We start from the raw sequence: 19,694 nt of genomic DNA on the forward strand, positions 1-19,694 counted from the left end.
TTGGTTCAACTATTTCATCTTCATTTAATTCAGTTTTATTGTATCTATCTAACACCAAATTCCGATACGATACTTATGGTTTATGGTATCGTCGATTTAATTCTTCTATTCCTTATAATTAGAAAGAACTCTTCCGACACGAAACATTTTTCCCCGATTCGGCTATATGAATAACGTTTTAGAAAAAAATATATATATAAATATGTGGCGCGAACTCTATAACTGAAATTGATGCTCGCACCAACTTCTCTGTGTCGTGATCAGTGGGCCCTACATGTTAAATTCTCCCCTCAAACAATTACGAAAATAAAACTAACAATAATGATAAAATGACCAGTGATAAAATCATTAGATTTTCTCGGGATATTCACTATAAATATTTATGAGATATACAATTATGTATCCCCAGAAAAATTATTATTTTCATATATACCACACCAAGAGTGTATGTCAGAGGGAGGAGTCCAAATATCACGACTCTTAAAATTTAGTCCAGGCCGATTCTGGACCCTTTTTATTAGAGTGTGTGATAATTTTGGATATCACAAATCTATACACTTTGGGATAATTGTTTCCCTCGGGATACATATTTTTATGGGGAAGTGAAGTTTTATATCTTGAGGTGTACATATCCATGATTCCAAAATTTGCACGTCAAGAGAGTCGGTAGAGTGTGCCACTTGGGGTAATCAGATTATCATGATTCTTTTATTAGAATTGATTAGAGTAGAGTCAGGTCGGGTCTTGAAATCCACATGATTATAATCAAAACAAATAGAGATCGAGAGAATCAGAACAGTTGATAGATTTTTTTTTTTTTATATGACAATTTCAATTGTGGCTATGTTGAATTATATTACTAGGAAAAATTGATTTTGATTCAAATAGAAAGGAAGCGAATAAATCGATTCCTTGATATTGTTGGGTGTGAGTGTAATAGTAATTGTTACGTCACGCTACTGTCTCTGTCGATTTTTGTAAAGAATCGTGCTGGAGTGACCTCAAGATTAGATCTCATATTGCGCATATTGACGTGAAAGTGGATAGGAACCATAAATGCTTTTCCACTTGTATCTCGAGGAAAAATATTTATGGTTCCCATACACTTTCACGTCAGGGGTGTGTGATGTGAGATCCAATCTTGAGGTCACTTCAGTATTAGTTTTATGTAGAATTTAGAGATACCCCAGATTTCAATCTGATGACATATCTTTGACTTTGATTTTTAACAGGATATTAATGTATTGATATAAAAGGACCTACTAACTTGTTAAGTTTTTTTTAATTTTATTATTATTATTATTCGAATACTCATTTTTTCCATCTCTTTGGCATATTATTTTAATTTATTCAATCTGATTTGCGTAAATGCAAAAATCTTATTCTACCTTGAGATCTGTAACCTCTACTGATGCTTTCTTACTCCAAAATCTTGTGGGAGTGCCTGCACCACGGAGCCTCCGACGTCCAATTTAATATACAAAACAATGACAGGATGACCATTTGAAATCACCTTCAAATAGACATGACAAGATGACCAATCGTGATTCAACCCAACCACAACATGTTTGGATTGAGATGTTTACCTGAATCCGAGTGTTATTGGACATAATATAGTGCATATTAACTTTGCTAAATTAGTAAGGTTTGAGTATTAATTTCACGACCTAGGTTGAGCCCATCTTCACCTTTATTGACCACTAACTCCTTACTTCCCTAGACGGAAAAAAAAAGAAAAAAAAAAGAGTTCTAAAGTTCTAATAATTTATCGGATCCATCCTCTCTTGAACTAGTACATAATCCTATTAATTGATATTAAGATATCTAGATACAACCACAATCACCTACCAAATTCAAGAAGTAGACCCAATTGAGGATTGGGCTCATTTGATTGGATCCGTTTGACGACACGTACCCATCTTTTGCATTTAATCTTTGGGTACAAGAACTATCACACAGTTTGACATAATTCTGATTAGAGTCGTTTTAAAGTGACTTCCTAGGAAACTGTGCTCGACACTGGGATTACGTGGCAATGTGCAGATAACCATAGAACTTTTCCCTCGAGATACAAGGAAAAAAATCTATGATTATCTACTCACCAGGACATCAGCTCAGTGTTGTAGAAAGTCACTTTAGGATTTTCCTTCTTATCGTGATCATCTCCTTTTTTTTATTTCCTTAGATGGAGGATTGCACCTCTAGCAGCCTTAAGAGTGACTTAAATTGTTAGTAAGGATCCGTTTGCGGATTCTTTTCTATTTTTAACTGTCTTTTGGTTCTTCATTTGTTTGAATTTTAATTTTCTCCTCTTTCAAACAAGCCCTAAGATGATAAAGCGATGGACACCTAATTTCTGTCCATCCCTAATATCTAACATACAATAAATGTAAAGAAGAAATTGGTTGGAACCGCTACTTATTTCCCAACCAACCATTAGTTACTATTATTTAATGAATCCCCATTCCATCATTAAATGTTGTCGATGGCGTAGATCTAAGGTCATGACCTAGAGAGTGAGTGCTATTTTGATGAGTAGGCATGAATTTGGGATGTCTTTCATTACACGTGGACCAATGAAAATATGTGATTTCGTATGATCTCCAAAATTATATTCGAAATGAGTAACTCATAACAAAAGGCTCCATTGCGATTCGATTATTAGAGATCTAGGTGGAAGTCGTCCACGTGTCTGGCAATGGTGTCGTACTGCGACATGGCACTACGAATGATCAATGTCGTTAATCTTGTATTATACATTTTTCTATTTAAATACTCGTACTCTTATAATTTTAAAATCAAGAATGAAAAAAGGTTTAAGGATGCAATTTGACTTCCTTTAAAACAAAATAGGCATTTAAAGTATGCAACAATATACAATGGGCAAGTAAATGAACTAACGGATCATAAATTTCTAATTTCTTGTGGTTCGAGCTGCTTCAAAAAATGTGGAGGAACCCTCCCTCGTACGCAGTTGACATGTCACGCTGTATATAGTTTTGAATTTATAACCTCCCTTCCATCATGGGTGGACCCAAAGACTTTCACTTGTCGGGGCTGAACTAATTTTTCCCTTTTTCTTCTTCTAACCTCTTCAAGGACTTTCAATTATGATTATCGTTATTTTTTATTAGAAACATATTCCAAAAGATTCATAGAAATAAAAAATGAAGAGCCCCAATACCCATAAAAAAGAAAAAAAGAAGGTTTACTCTAAAGAGAGGAGGGACGAAAGATAACATAACTACGATAAACTTCAAATATTTAACATATATTTTCATTAACATATTTATGTTTCTTGTTTTTTTTTCTTACTTTTGCAAATAAAGGATTAAAAATCACAATATCCAAATTCTAAGACCACAAACATAATAAATACTCATTTATAACCGAAAAATCTTTTTAAAAACATACAATAATCAATAAATCCTACCAGTATAATTGCGATACTTAATATTTTAATTCTAGGACTGCAAATAACATAAATAATTATTCTAGTTGTGGCTTTAGAAAAATTATTACCTACATAGCAATGTTTGACAGTTCTTCGCGTGAGATCAACTTGAGAGATTTTTCCATACTAAAGCTATTAAGCAGTATTATGTATGATATATTCGATATAGATACTAAAAAAAGATTAAAAAAGATGTATTTTATCTGAATGGGTCTAAGGGCCCAAAACCTTTAAAATAATGATCTTATTTCAAAGAAATGTCTAAGGTCACTTATTTGGCCCATGGGCTAATAAATATTGTGAGTCACCTCTCACCACCTCACTTTTCAACCTAACCCAATCCTACCCTAATCAAATCCAACCCAACTTCTAAGCCATTGGACCAAAACCCAACCACTATCCAAAGCCTAAGTCTCAACCTAAATCCAACAATCACAACTAATCTACAACTACTCCCTTACACCACAATTCTTCTAATCAAAACTCACTTAATTTAACTAACTTAACACTCAATTTACAACTACTCCATTACATCCCCATTCTTCTAATCAAAATTCACTCCATTCAATTCACATAATATTCAATTTACAACAACTCTCTTATACTCCTATTATTCTAATCAAAACCCAATTCACATAACTCACCTAACACTCAACCCAAATAGATTGAAGATCCGATCAATTTGGATCATAAACAACTCATTTACATCCCCTTCTACAAATACATTTTCACTACCATTAATTTACATACCATTCTACCTTTGTTCATCATTTCATCCCATTTTATTTCTAAAAATTATCTTTAAAATCCTATAAAACATCTCTCCTTTTTAACACAAATCCCCCCGAAAGAGAAAAGACTTGAACCCCCCTAAGTCTTGAAAATATCTTTTAAGCTTTACTCTCAACTCTCAATCTCCTCTCTCACAATCTCTATTCTACAGGCATATCAAAACTAAGTCAAAGAAGACCCATCTCTTAAGGAAAATAAGAAAGTCAAGTAAAGAATAAGATAGAGTAAGGACTAAAATAAAATAAATAATCATATCTCTCTCCTCTCCATAGTTCCTCTTTCTACTTCTCCCCTCTCTCTCTTTTATTTTATTTTTCTTTTAGCCTTAAGATAGGATGAAAACCTTCATTTACTTTCGGTAGATCGGGCTCTAACTCAGTCGAAAGGGTAAAGATTGAAATTTTTTTTTCTTTTTTAAATTATAAAATCTCTATACCAATGCACACACCACAAAATTTTTGAGACTAAGGCCTTAAGCTTTTTCCCTATGAAAATGGGTCCTAGACTGTAAAGTCTACATTTTTCAATTTTGCTCAAAGGTATGGATTATGAAGGGCCCCTTTCTCAATAAGGAAATCTTTTTTAGGTTAAATCGAAATCAAAATCCCTTGCACTTGATGGGACAAATTGATTTCTCAAAAAAAAATTTATTTTCATTTCAAGTTAACCGAATTCGAAGTTATCATCAATGGTGGAGGGAGTAGGGTGTATTACACCTCCCCTACTCCCTAATATAAATCCCCTTACTTAGATTTAGGGTGAATCAATGAACCTTATCCGTACGAGAGTCACTAAGAAAAAAAAATGATTTTTCGAAAAGTATTTCCCAGATTATCATTCACACCCTTTTATAAAATAGAATGATAACGACTTCAAATCAAAATAGGAGAGATTTTCAGAGACAAAAATCTCATATCTACATTAACAAAGAGAGACAAAAATGTGTAGATGGAGAAAATAAACTTTGTTCATAGATTACCAATGGATTGTTTTTACAAACAATTAAACTAGTAGATGGTAAGTGAAATTGAACCTGTATTACGAAAATTGTGATTAAAGTTTTTTTATAATTACTTTAAAAATTATTCAAACTTTTAAATAAATAATATAATTCTATATCAAATTTGAAATTTAGTTTATTTTAAGAACCCTTTATGTAATTTACAAATATAAGTAAGTGTTTTTTTTTTTTTTTTTTTAAATTTAGAAACCTAACAATCAAGGGAAATGTTCAGCACCCTAAGTTTTACCACACACTTTAACAAATGTTTTTTGTCCTACATGGGTTAGAAGTTTTGGAATGAGCTGATTTTTGGTGAGGATGATCTCTATGATTAGAAGATCATCCTCCCCAAAAATCAGCCCATTCTGAAATGTTTAGCCCCATGTTTACACGTTGAAAAATTGTGGACCGTCCATTTTTTGTAAATCAATTTTGATGGGGTTAGAAGTTTTGGAATGAGCTGATTTTTTGTGAGGATGATCTCCTCACCATAGAGATCATCCTCACCAAAAATCAGCTCATTCCGAAACTTCTAACCCATGTAAGACAAAACGCGTTTGTTAAAGTGTGTGGTAAAACTTAGGGTGCCGAACGGGACCCAACAATCAATATGGCTCGTGGATTATAGGGGCCTTTTAACTACTTAAAATACTAAAGGTATTTTGAAGATAATATATTAAAAAATGTATATTATAATCTTACAAAATAAATAGGAATTGTGGGAATTCTATCTTACAAAACAAAAATGACCTTAACAATAATAAGGCTAAATGCAAATTTTTGGGCAAGTTGGATCTTTCAAATTTTGGTGAACCACTTTACTCCCCCTTCTCTCATTATAATAGTAAAGATAAGAGTCCTATTGAAAGGTCCTATTATTATTATTATTATTATTTATTAAATAAGAGTCTTATAGAACTATGGTGTTCTTTTTTAAATTTATTAAAATATTAACCAACTAAAAATAAATATGTACCAAGTTTGAAGAGTCCAACCACCAAGGGGGTGGCTGAATAACCACCAAGGGGGTGGCTGAATGGTAGTAACTTGGGGCCAAGGAATCTGCTCTTTCTATGGTTCTCAAGTTCAAATCCCACTACCCATAAAAAATCTTGGTGGCCACGCACCACTCCACGTAGTGGGGTATAGCCTGAGTGTGGGGCGTAGGGATTAGTTTGGTGCGCGCAAACTGACCCGGATACCCTTCGTTTTAATATATAAAAAAAAAAAAGTCCAATTGAAACATAATGTTAATTTTTATTTTTTAATAAAATTAGATAAATTATTGATGGATAAAAATTAATAAAAATTTTAAAAAAATCTAACCTTTTTTTTTTTTTTTTCTTTTATTGAGGTAGAAACGTCTAGGGTAACATAGTATAAAACAATTTTTTTTTTTTTTTTTGTGCTTATAGTGCTTACAGAATTCGAGATATGACATACCCAAATTTTCAAATTACCCTTTTTAGTCACAAAACTATGTTACGCATGACATACTTTGGAGAGAGCAGACGCTCTGTAGTTTGTGTTATAGTGCGGTCGGTGGACATAGTGCCACTTGACAACAATATTAAATTCCCTTCATTGAATTTTTTTTTTTTTTTTTTAGAGTTCAACAGTCATTAATTTTCAAAGTCCTTGATTAGTTTAGAATAATTTAATTTATTTTTTTAAATCTGATTTAAGACATGATCCCCACATCCCTGACATGATTTGTGTCAGATTTGACCAATAAAAAATTTTATTTTTATTTTTTATAAGGTTGGTCTGTGTTTCAAGTTTAAGGTATTTTATTATATTTGCCAAATGACCCTCACTCAACCGTTTAAAACCACTAGAGGAAACTTTAAAATAAAGTAGTACAAAGGTTCCGCACCCAATTCAAAGAGGAAGGTTCCTCGAAAGCTTTTTAAGCGTCCTCTTTTTCTTTTTAGAAAAAGACTTAAACCGCGTTAGAATCTTGACCACGAAACTTTGAGAGATTTTCGGTGTCAAACTATCCCATCAACAATTTGACATGGGGGCACAAATGACATATGAAGAGAAAATTTCCCTCCCCCGGAGGCACGCACACTGCACGCATATTTTAATTTGGAATAATGATTTTCTAATTTGAAAGTTTTCAGCTGATGTGTTAAGGATTTTTAAACTCGATTTCACGTCTCATTTCCTTCAGGCTTGATATTGAATCATTTCAAACGAGTTTTCCGATACGTTTGACACTTCTCATGAGACAAATCAAAAAATTCAACGTGAATTTTAAATCTCGATTAAAAAATGACTTTATGAGTTGGTTTTGTTTAGTTCTGAGACCAATTTAACTCGGATAATACATCTTGATCACGAACGAATTTAAAAATCATGGATGTGATAGACCATAAATCTATTTTCTTAGGATGCAAAAATGCCAATTCCCATAAAAGATGTTCATGTGTGTAATCTGAGAAAACAGATCTATGATTCCTTATCCAGACCACTTCAACCAAGTGAAGACTTTCTAAGTACATATTAGCACTCTTCAAATTAAATTCTTCAAATGGATACATAGATTTGTTGGAATTTAGAGGGTTGAATTGGAAAACCCTTTAATATTCAATTAGTTTTAATCACAGATTTGCTTTATGCTTTATGCTTTTTACTTTATTGTTTTAAGTTTAGTTGATAATTTTATTTTTGCCATGAGTAATTTTAGTCCTACATTGACGAGGAGAAGAATTGATTTGCAATTCTTAAATAATTGTGCTTCTAATAGCTTTAAAGCGGATAGAGTAGTGGGTGGGCTCACGCGCGTACACAGGGTCCAAGAGGAAAACCTCACGTAAATCGGGTCTTCGCACGTTTTTACTTTAATTATCAAGGCCCAAGCCTAATTTAAAAAAAATCTAGAGGTTTGTGACTATTCTAAACAATTACTTTCTCTTTTATTTATATCAAATTGTTTAGTCAATTTATACCACTTAATTTTTTCTGCTATTTTATATTTTTGAATATCAATAATTTATTACTCGTTGTGAGAGCACACAACATCAACGAATTCAAAGTTACGTTTCAATTTAGTATACCCTTTTGGATACGTGGGTTGTTGAATCCTGCAGAATGAACGCCTACAGACTGTGTTACAGTAGCAGGGGCGAATTTCGTTTTAGGACAGTGCTTTGTGCATGCCTCAACCATTTCTTTTTAGATAGTATTTTTCTATTACATTCAATTTCAAAATCAAGATTTGTTCTAACTTCTCATCTCTCTGCCATAAGAAATCAATATTTAGAAACAACAAGATTATCACATTGTCAATCTAACACCTTAGCCTTCTACATTTTATAATAAAAAATATAAAAAATCGAATTTGATAAATAGGCTTGAAAATGAACTGCTATCATAAATTTAAATTTGAAATTAAAATCCAACGGTCAAAAATAAATAAAAAATTTCTTGTGGAATCCAATCATGTTTTTCATTTTCCTCCGTGGCCAATAGAGGGAAATTTCCTCTCAGCGTGACATGTCCTTGCAATACACCTTTCCTTGACGTGGCAAGCACTGAGAAATCTGTGAAGTTTCGCGGCAATATGGTGGAAAGAAAGTTGAAACTTTAAAGAAACTACACCACTACCACGACCACGACCACGACCACATCGTCACAGTTTGATGTCTGTATATAAATGCTTCAATGCTAGGGTTATCCAGCAAACAAGCCAGATTAAAACCATTGAGCGACAAATCTACGGTCCAAATTCTTTCACAGATCTCCGAGATGCCTACAATTTTAATGTCCCAAAACCCAACAGCAGCTGAAGAAGTGATCTTTGGAGTTTGCTTTATGACAGTGATGTCTATCATCCAATTACCTTATGAGATAATTGACGGAAATCCAATTCCAACAGTTATCTTTAACGATCATCCGTCTACTTTTCACGCCTTCTTGTTATGTCTCCTCTTTGCTTTCTCAGCGGCAGTTTGTGGTATATGGCTTTATGACCCTTTACCAAAGAGTAGGAGATTTTTCCGTTTCTCCGCCGTTATGTTTATGACGGCGGCTATCGGAATTTTTGTGTGGGTCATAATGCTGGCCGGTTTCCGATCGCTTGTGTCAGTATGGTGAAGCCTAAGCCACTTAAATTTTATTACCGAAACAAAGATCTTACTAGACTGTAACAATGGTCATGCAACTTAGATTAGACTTTGTTGTAATCTGTTTTTAAGTTTATAAGATTATGTCAAGGAGCAATATCTTTATTGAGTACAAAAGTGCCCCTATATTTTTATCTAATTTCAATATTATTAAGGTTATTTTCGTCCAAACAGATAAAAGATAAGATTATAATGTTTCACTTTAATTAAGTTTAAAAATGTGCAATAGTGTCCTCTTATGATCTTACTTATATTTGAAATTACCTTAATTAATAATTTAAATTACATAACGGCCTTTTCACATAAATCATAATTTTTGTTTGACCCAATTCCAAGCCTAAACCAAATCGACCCAAATTCCAATTGGTGTTGGATTGGGCCTTGGTTGGGGAAGCCCATTCCATTTACTCACAATAATCATGAATGAGATGTTCATTGTAATACAAAACATTGTATCAAAATATGATACATAAACAAGTTCTACCAATAATCTTGTAGTCATCTTTAGGATGATAGAATGTAATTCCTATTATCGTATTTATTGATTAAAATTGAAATTATTAAGAACTAGAAGGTGGCATATGCCAATGCACATGTGTTAAGAGGGTTTATCTGTAATTAAAAATATTGATTAATGGATTTTTGAATATTATATAGTAAAAAGGGTATTTTTGTAATTTTAAAATTAACTAATGTGATGCGTGGTTGTAATTTTTGATTTTTAATCAAAATGACACCCTAACTATATTAATTTATATATAAAGGTGAGGGCATTTGTGAGATCAAAATTTGGCGTTGAACCACTTCTATTATGCCTTCTCTCAATATAATGGTGAAGATACTTGATTACTAAATACTGTCAAGACACTTAATGGTGAAATAATGGGATTTTCGTTAATTTACATTATTCTTTGATTAAGGATGGATTAATTATCCATATTCAAGGAAAAGTGCTTTAATTTTTATGCTAGTTAAGTAGTATTACTATTAGTTGATGAACTGACAAACTGCAAGTTTGAAATTTGAATATGGAAATTTCCTAGAACTTAGGGCTTTAATAAAAAAATAAATTTGTTATATAATATGTGTAATTAATCATGTATAGAGAAGGCGCGAGGGTGTACCCTCACTTATCTGGTGCATGTGATGTGTAGGCCTTGTTCCATATGCTTTGGTCCAAGCCCTGACTTACCTGGACCCATATTTATGCTTAGTGAGTAAGTCAAGCAATAAAAAAAGAAGACAAAATTATGATTTTTATAAATTTGAATGTTGGACAATTAGAAAATATTACATCTACAAAACAAGTGCATTAGAGGCATGATTTTAAATCTCATCCTAGTTGTCTCGATATCATCTACCAACCAGACAAGTTGGCAAGTCATTTCAAAGACATGATTTGTTCTAATTCTAAGATCATTTTTGTTTTAATATATACAAAAAAAAAATCTCATCCAAAATGACTTAAATAAATTGGACGAGATGAGACATCGAAATGAGTTTTAAAACCATGACTAGAGGTAAGAAAATTGAAATGAGATAAGAAAATTGAATTGAATGAAGAGACATTTAAAAATAAACATATTTAGAGGAGTTAGAAATAACCTCAATGAATTGCAAAATATGATAAAAAGTAACTTGGGATCATTTGAACTTATAAAATATAAATAAATAACAACATTCATTACTAATGGATGCTCTGATTTATAAGTATTAAAGGAAGACAAAAACGCAAATGCCCCAATATACAAGAATTGAATGAAAAATGCCCCCATATACACTCAAATGATGATGCAAATGGTTGCACAAGTGCAGACTCTAGTATTTGGATCATGGTGGATGATGAGTTATTCTTTAAAGTGGATGATTTAAAATGGGACGGACTAGTCACACACCGTTAATTTTTGGTTGCACTCTAACCTTAAACAAATGCATTTTTTAAAACTTGATTTTAACCTACTAATTGCATTTCATTCTGATAATCTTATGATTAAGGGGTTTATTCATTTTCTCATTGTTTCTTCTTTGTTTGTGTTGTATTTTTTTTTTTTTTTTTTGTGATTGATTTTGCTCAAGTTCTTCTTAACATCAAGTGAAGGTATTAATCAGGGCTGACAATAAATTGATTCAGTATCAACACTTAGATCGATGGCTCAATTGTTTGAAATATTGCAAGCATATTCAATTGACATCCTCGACGTGAAAGGCTCATAAATCGCAGATCTTCTCTCCTTGAGATACAAGACTGCATTTTTTTATAAGGAACCGTTGTTATGTATCCTGAGGAGCGCAGATCTATTGTTTTCGACTGTCACGTTAGGGGTGTCGTTTGAGTATACCACATGGGTAAGTCAGATCATTAGGGTTGCAACTTGATTCGGTTCAAACCGAAAACCGAACCAAATCGATAACTTTGAGGTGATTTGGTTCAATTTAGAATAAGTTGCAATTCGGTTCCGGATTACGAAAATGGAGAATTGATTAATTTGATTCAGATCTCGGATCAAACTTGTATAGAATCAAACCCTATGCAATATATAAATAAATATGTATATAATAATTATTATGAATTATTTTAGGAGTTAGGACATAGATTAATGATCTTTTATGAGTAAACTAATGAGTTTTTATGGATAGATTTATGATTTATTGTATGAAATTTTATGTTTATTTTTTATTAAAAAATATTATTTACAATTTATAGAATATAGACAATCCGTAGAACCGAATCAAACATAACCGACATTAATTCGATTTGGGTTGATTTGGTTCCAATGGAATTTGATTCGATTTTAGTTCTTCTTTTGTAGAATCGACTTATATCGATTCAATTCCAATTTGACCTCAAACCGACCCAAAGCGAAACAAGTTGCACCCCTACAGATTATCACGATTCTAAAAAGAAAAGAAAATTTTTATTTAATATAAGCTATATTTGGAAAGAATTTGTAGTCGATTTAAACATAAAGCCACATCACTGTAGTGGCCGAAAAGGGTAGTTTGGTAAGAGTCGGATTTAGTCACTGGTAGAATCCACCTGTAAAACCCTAGAAAGACTGTTTTAGATTCTTGAAAGAAAGAGAAGGAGCAATGCAAGGTTTGAGAAGAAAACTAATAGAGAAGATCTCCTTCAATCAAGTACTAAAATTTCCCTTTAAATCCTACAAGCTTCCTTTCATTTTCTTACTGTATCTTTCAGGTTTGATGTAACATTTTCTTAATTGTCTCTCCAATATTCATTTTGGATCAATCACAATTGCCTCAAACGTTAATACCCAAATGGGTTTCTCATAGAATTTGTCAAAGATTTGAATTTGTGGTCTAGTTTTTGATGGAGCTCTTTGTGCTGGAAATTGAGAAGTCAAGGATTTTTAAGAAAAAAAATTGTATCTTTATATTGGTATCGTTTTTATTTTTATTTTGAGTACTCTTCAAATGGGTTGGAATGAATTTCTGTGATTGTTTATGTGGAACACTTAATTGGGTACTTTACATTTAATTCATAAGCTGCAATGGTCTTGAAAATTCATCCCTGATTACCAACATCTTTTGCATTATATTTAGTAACTTTATTGAGCGACAATTCATTTCGAATGTGAATTTGGCTGAAGATGGTATTGTAATTTTTGTTAATGTTTTGATATGGGACTTAGTTAAAATGACTAAGAGAGTTCATTTATCTTCATGAGATTATTTTTGTCTAATTGGTGAGAGGTGATTTTGCTTTTTTTCTTTAGAGTATCGGACGCTTCACATATTCTACTAAGCGGGGTTTCGATGTGGGGCAACCAACTGCGGCCTCTCACCCTCAAGTATTTCTACTTTATAGATGCTTGAAATTCATGTTTCGTATGTTATATATTTTTTCTGCTAGTAGATGGCTATGGGATGACCAATTTTTATGTTTCTCGATTCGTCCTTTATAGTTATTGGAAGAAGGGGAGATCACACCCGGCATCACAAGTGATGAATACACATCGAGAAGGAAAAGATTGTTGGAGTTGCTTCCGGAAAAGAGTTTAGCCATCATTGCAGCCGCCCCTGTAAAAATGATGACTGATGTTGTACCATACACATTCAGACAAGATGCTGATTACCTCTATATAACTGGCTGCCAACAACCTGGTGGTGTTGCAGTCCTAAGTCATGAGTGTGGGTTATGCATGTTTATGCCAGAATCGGATCCTCACGTAAGCCTGAAATTTGTATTGTAGAAACTAATTTTCTTACTATTCAACTCTGTGAGCTAGAATGAATACTTCTGTGTGTTTCTACCATATTACGACTATACTTTGTCTTTTCCATGTGTAATACTGAATTTATTATGTTTCAGTTTAATTGTAAATTAATTATTTTGTATCTTCCAAATGTATTTATAAAAAAAATGCCGTAGAAATATGTTTGTTATAAGAACTACTTCAATCGGTAGCTTTATAAGAAGTGCTGTATTTGTTACAACCCATCTAATTATTTTTCAGGATGTTATTTGGCAAGGTCAAATTGCTGGAGTTGACGCAGCTTTGGACACATTCAAGGCCGACAATGCATTTTCAATTAATAGAATACATGAGGTAATTCCATCTTTTTAATTAGTTATTTCTTTAAGTTTAGTGACATTTAAGTCATTAGTGACTGCAATATTAGGGATAAGGCTTTGATGATGATGACATCAAGAACTATAGTGCCATAATTCTCCACCATAATTTTTGGCTCAGCAACATAAATCATGTCTCTAGTCAATTCTATCTTGAACCAATGAGTCGAAATCAACGACTAATATCCAGTTAAGGGATTTGATGTTATCTTACAGTGGTTGTCCACATGTCGCAACCCTTCTCTTTTATCAGTGCTTGAAATTGGCAATGCAAACCTAATGCTCACTAATGCAAACCTAATGCTCACTAAGACATGTATGAAAATATGTTCTTTGTAATATCTAGGGACAAATCTAACTTTGGAATATTAGTCAAGAATATGCTCTATATATAGCATAACTACACACATGGTGCACATTTAGGGGGTAAGGCTCCCCATTTAGTTGGTCTGAACTAGGAGATATTGAAATATGGTGATCATAACTGCCCAATCTATCACATATCTTTGGACTGTTCCAAAAGCATGGCTGGCAGTCTATAAAAGATCTATGATTGGTTTAATTCTTACCTCAGAAATTTCTTTGGTGTCCACCATTAGTATTGGACACTTCCCCCATGCATGTGCCACATAGTGAGTTGTGTCTTATATTTTTTTGATACACGCATACACACACACACACAAAAAAAAAAAAAATTGTATGAATGAGATGCTGTCAGGTTCTCCCAAATTATAGCTACAATATATAAAAACATTTATCCAAAATAAAAATGAAAAAATATAGGACATGACATCCAACTAGGGTCTCCACAAGAGTACCTTAAATTAGTATTTTAATTGTTTTGTGAGGCTATTCTATTGGTAACATCTGTTGCTGCAGGTCCTTCCAGACATGATTAGAGGATCGTCCAAATTTTTTCATAATGTGAAGACAGCTTTACCATCTTATATGGATTTGGAGGCATTCCGAAAGGCATCTTACAATGGAAAAGTGAAGGATCTTTCTATTTATACCCACGAGTTGCGATGGATAAAATCACCATCAGAACTTAATTTGATGAGACAATCTGCATCAATTGCTTGCCAGGTACTTCCATGTCTAATTTTATGTTCTTGCATTATTTTCCAATTTGTCTAAGCTGAACTTCATTTGTTAATCTTTTGTAGAGGATTAGAAAACATATATACATCGTCAGTTAGCCACACTAAAACACCACAAGTAAAATTCAAGCCTAAGATTCAAACCTCTTTAGTGGGTGGTCTCCCACACCAACTAATGAAATTTCCTTGCAATTAAGTTAAGGACAAATTATATTTGTAACTTTGACATATTGCTCTGTATTTATTTTCGAACATATGTGATTTTGTCTTTTGGCTAATTCGATTAATAGCTTTCTCAATTAGGATCTATTCTTTAAGGTCACATCCTAGAACGGGAAATGTAATGCCCTAACAACGTGTTTTAAAGCCATGCGGGCTTCGGCTCAAAGCGGACAATATTTTACTGTTGTGGACCTGGGGCATTATAGGAAAAATAGGCTACTTCTTGAGAACAAAATAAGTACGTTTTCAGTGGAGTTTGTTTTCCCTTTCGTCATTCCTTGTAATTCTTAGCATCTTATTTCTAGAAAACTGTAGTATTTAGTGATTCTAAAAGTTGTTACAATGTTGATATGTTGTGTCATCATAAACATAGATATACATGAATTTCTGTTAGATGATTCTTATCTAAAATTTGATCATTATTTTTCCGTCTTGGGTAGGCTCTTTTACAGACAATGTTGTTTTCAAAGACATTACCAGATGAGGGTATGCTATCGGCTAAGTTTGAGTACGAATGCAAAATGAGAGGTGCTCAAAGAATGGCGTAAGCATTTTTATCCTTTGTTTGAGAAATAAGTTTATAGATGGTATGTTATGGAGTGGTGAAATAGATGCGGGAGTCCTTTTGTTAATGGCTATTCCATGTAAGCGAAACTCATATAAAGGCCACATCATAATATTATTTACTGAGTAATAATTTTTTTCTACAGAAATTATTATTCAATAATCTTCAAGAGTTTTACATATTATTGATGCAATTTGGCTAGGTTCAACCCAGTGGTTGGTGGTGGGGCAAATGGTAGTGTTATACATTATTCTCGAAATGATCAGAAAGTAAGACCATTTATTTTTAATATACGTCTAGTAATTTTCTCTACATATGAGGCCTACATTTCTCTTATAAACTTACCTGTTTATATTTACAGATCAAAGATGGGGACCTTGTTCTAATGGATGTTGGATGTGAGTTGCATGGTTATGTTAGTGATATGACTCGTACTTGGCCGCCATGTGGCAACTTTTCGCCTGCTCAAGTATGTTTTCCTAGTCTTTTCACTTCTTTCACTAATTATTATTACAAAGGGAAGTATATATTAAAGTTTATTTTTGAAATTTCAGATATTTTATGATTGATAGTGATGTTTTTGGCTTATATACCAGCTCTATAATGCTTATAATTGGTATTTCTGGATTTCAGGAGGAGCTTTATTATCTAATTCTAGAAACAAACAAGGAATGCGTGAAGCTTTGCAAACCTGGGACAAGCATTCGCCAAATACATAACTATTCGGTATGATTCGATGAACCCATACTAGAAAACTCTCACTAGCCGATTGTGAGGATGTTATGTTGATCCATATGAACTTACATGCCTGTGCAGGTTGAAATGCTGCAGAAAGGACTTAAAGAGATGGGAATCTTGAAAGATTATCGTAGCATTTCTCAAACTTTCAATCAGCTGAATCCAACTTCTATAGGTCTCTCCTAGCATCCCTTAAGCGTACAAAACATAAATATCCATAACAGTTATTCATCATTAGCTGAGATTCTTAGTTTCTTCGACCAATCTAAAGGACTTATTTATTGTATGGTTTGATAACATAGTTTCTCTCTTCTTTTTTTTTTGTTTAAAAAAAAAAAAAAAAAAAAAACTCTGATAAACCAGGTCATTATCTAGGAATGGATGTTCATGACTGTTCCATGCTTAGTGTTGACCGTCCTTTGAAGCCTGGTGTTGTAAGTTATACTTTTAGCCTTTAAGAAGACAAGGAATTACATTTTTTTTAATTATTTTATTCAGTTTTAATTTCTTCTTGTAATTACTTCACGTGGTACGTGATATTTTATTGTTGGAAGCATGAGTTTTATATGGAATCTAATTAACCATCCATTGATTATTCAGAACTATCCTACTTTCTCCATCCAATTTAAGCCTAAAAACCTCAAGAGCTCATGTTCCATTTATGTAGCCCGAATAGAACTTATTTGAAAGAAAATATATGCCATTGACAGGTGATAACAATTGAGCCCGGAGTTTATATCCCATCTTCCTTCGATGGTCCAGAGCGGTACATTCTATCACTCTCATATTTGCACATATGGTTAGTTCGGTGAGTCAGAAATTCTAACGTCATTGTGTCATAAATGGTGGCTTGCACAGGTGCAGAGGCATTGGGATAAGGATTGAGGATGAAGTCGTGATTACAGAAACTGGGCACGAGGTACAAATAACTATGACCCAAATCCATGTACAAAGAACTCGGTGTTCTCTTCTGCTAAATCTGCTAAAAATTGTTCATTTAATGTCGTAAACAGGTCCTTACAGGATCAATGCCCAAAGAAGTTCAACACATTAACTCATTGTTAAACAACTACTCCCATTGTAGGGGAATGGAAACCCAAACTAACATGAGGGAAGCATCAAGTTGACTATTCTTTTGCAATTCTAAACAGAATCAAGACTAATACTTCACTTGTCGGCATATAGCTACAAAGGGTATCGATCGGGTTTGGCAGAGATATGAAACTTGGTATTTATTCTTGAAATTGATAGAATACAGAACCTATCCTAGGATGCCAAGTCTGCATTTACCCTTATTAAAGGAAACATTCTTCATTTCTATCGAAGAACAGTTCTGGAAAAACAAGTCATCTATTAGTTCATTTTAGGGGCTACTTTCTACTATAGTTCTTTTCTCCCAATTTTCTACTATTTTGTTGATTACTTGAGCCATTTTCTTAAGATAATTTATTGTGAAAAAATGTTTGCTTACTTTAGATTTAATCCTTGTTTGATCAGACTCTATGTTTGGTTTTTATTTTTATTTTTAAATATTTTTATTGCACAGTTATAAAAAAGTGGTGCACTATGGGTATCTTAATGGGCTTCGTTTACAGCCCATGGGCTTAGTAGCAGTACATTGTAAATCAAGATGGCCCAAAGACCTGAAAATTTTGGGATGGCCAGATGGTTATCATTTTATGTGGTTTGAAATAATTTGAGTAATTAAGGCATTGATCCATCTGGGTTTTGGTAGATATTTGAGATACCCTACCACCACCTACTTTTTCAAGCTAATAATATTTCGTCTTTGTGAGATTAGTGACAAAGTCGGGGTTTCGGAATAATTCAGCTAGAGAAAACATTGGATAAATTAAAACATAAAAATTATTATTTTTATGTATAAAAATATATTTCATATATTAGATGATAATATAAAAAATAATCTCTGATTTTATCCAAAAATAAATAAAATGATTAAATCACAATTAATCTTGTGTGATTTTTGATTTTTTTTTAATCGTGATTTAATCAACAACTATTAAAATTCTGATTTTGTTGCAATTTTTTGAGATTTTTTTCATTATGCATGAGAGATTAACAGAAAGTGACTGAGCACCTACTATGGACATGAAATGTATTGGTTTAATTTGCTTGTCTATGTTTGTATGGTTAGGTGACACTATTGTAAAATGACTTTGTTAATAGTTGAGTAATTGAGTTGGGAGTATGATATAAGAGTTGTTACCTCATATCACACATCCTAACGCGAAAGTGCGTAGGAACCGTAGATGTTTTTTGACTTGTATCTCGATGAAAAACATCTACGGTTCCTATTCACTTTCACGTCAGAATGTGTGATATGAGGTACAATCTTGAGGTCACTTCAGCATTATTTATGAAAAAATGAGAGTGCAATAAAATATGGAGCTTTCCTCTATAATAGGGAATTGTGAAGTAGGAGATGTGGACATGATTTTTAAACTCGTTCGAAACCGAGACGTATCGTCCAAATTAATTTGGTATCGGAGCTGAACAAGACCAACTTACAAAGTCATTTTTTGGCTGAGATTTATGACTCACATTTATTTTTTTGATTTGACTCACGAGACGTCTCAAACGTATTAGAAAACTTGTCCAAGACGACTCGATATTGGGGCCTGGATGAGACGAGACGAAATACCAAGTTTTAACAACCATGGATGTGGATGGTTTTAATTGGATTTATTTCGAATGTATTTATTTTATTTGGTTGAAAATTAAAGAAATATTTCTTTAGTCTTTTGTTGGATTTTAGAGATTGGCGATCTCAAATTTCAGGGTATTTAGGAAATTTTGTGAGCCTCTCATAGAAGGCGGAGGTCAAGAGTTATTATAGCGAGAATCCCAAAGGGGCAGTCTTAACTCTTAAGTAAAGTCAGAGCAGCCCACGCCTAGTCATTCAAGGTATGTGTTTTAATTGGTCCAGGTGGGTCAGCAGGGTTGGACCGACCCAAACCCATTAATAACATCCATATCTTTTGGCCTTTATAATTAAATAACGAGAAACGCTTTCCTTACAAGCTTAGTGAGATTTCAAGTCTTACTAAAGGATGTTGAGCTAGAATGGGTTTACCA

At 33.0% G+C, this 19,694-nt stretch overlaps 1 protein-coding gene across 2 annotated transcripts; it reads left to right on the forward strand.

Moving 5' to 3' along the window:
* Positions 1–12,356: 12,356 nt before the first annotated feature.
* Positions 12,357–18,164, forward strand: LOC147383572 (Metallopeptidase M24 family protein). Of its 2 annotated transcripts, XM_086429019.1 has the most exons (14): positions 12,358–12,517; positions 13,117–13,191; positions 13,306–13,569; positions 13,858–13,950; positions 14,853–15,059; positions 15,736–15,839; positions 16,063–16,129; positions 16,222–16,329; positions 16,494–16,586; positions 16,677–16,773; positions 16,962–17,032; positions 17,309–17,364; positions 17,457–17,517; positions 17,612–18,164. In XM_086429019.1, exons 1-14 carry the CDS (start codon positions 12,470–12,472, stop codon positions 17,723–17,725), a joined length of 1,458 nt encoding a protein of 485 aa, XP_086285145.1. In that variant the 5' UTR covers positions 12,358–12,469; the 3' UTR covers positions 17,726–18,164. The 2 variants fall into 2 exon arrangements, 1 of the variants encoding a protein (XP_086285145.1); XR_015173880.1 differs by lacking the exon at positions 16,962–17,032 and having other exon boundaries at positions 12,357–12,517; positions 17,612–17,692.
* Positions 18,165–19,694: the final 1,530 nt, after the last annotated feature.

Source organism: Akebia trifoliata, chromosome 16 (assembly GCF_017979445.1).
Source record: "Akebia trifoliata isolate Shusen 1 chromosome 16, ASM1797944v1, whole genome shotgun sequence".
NCBI classification, from domain to species: Eukaryota; Viridiplantae; Streptophyta; class Magnoliopsida; order Ranunculales; family Lardizabalaceae; genus Akebia; species Akebia trifoliata.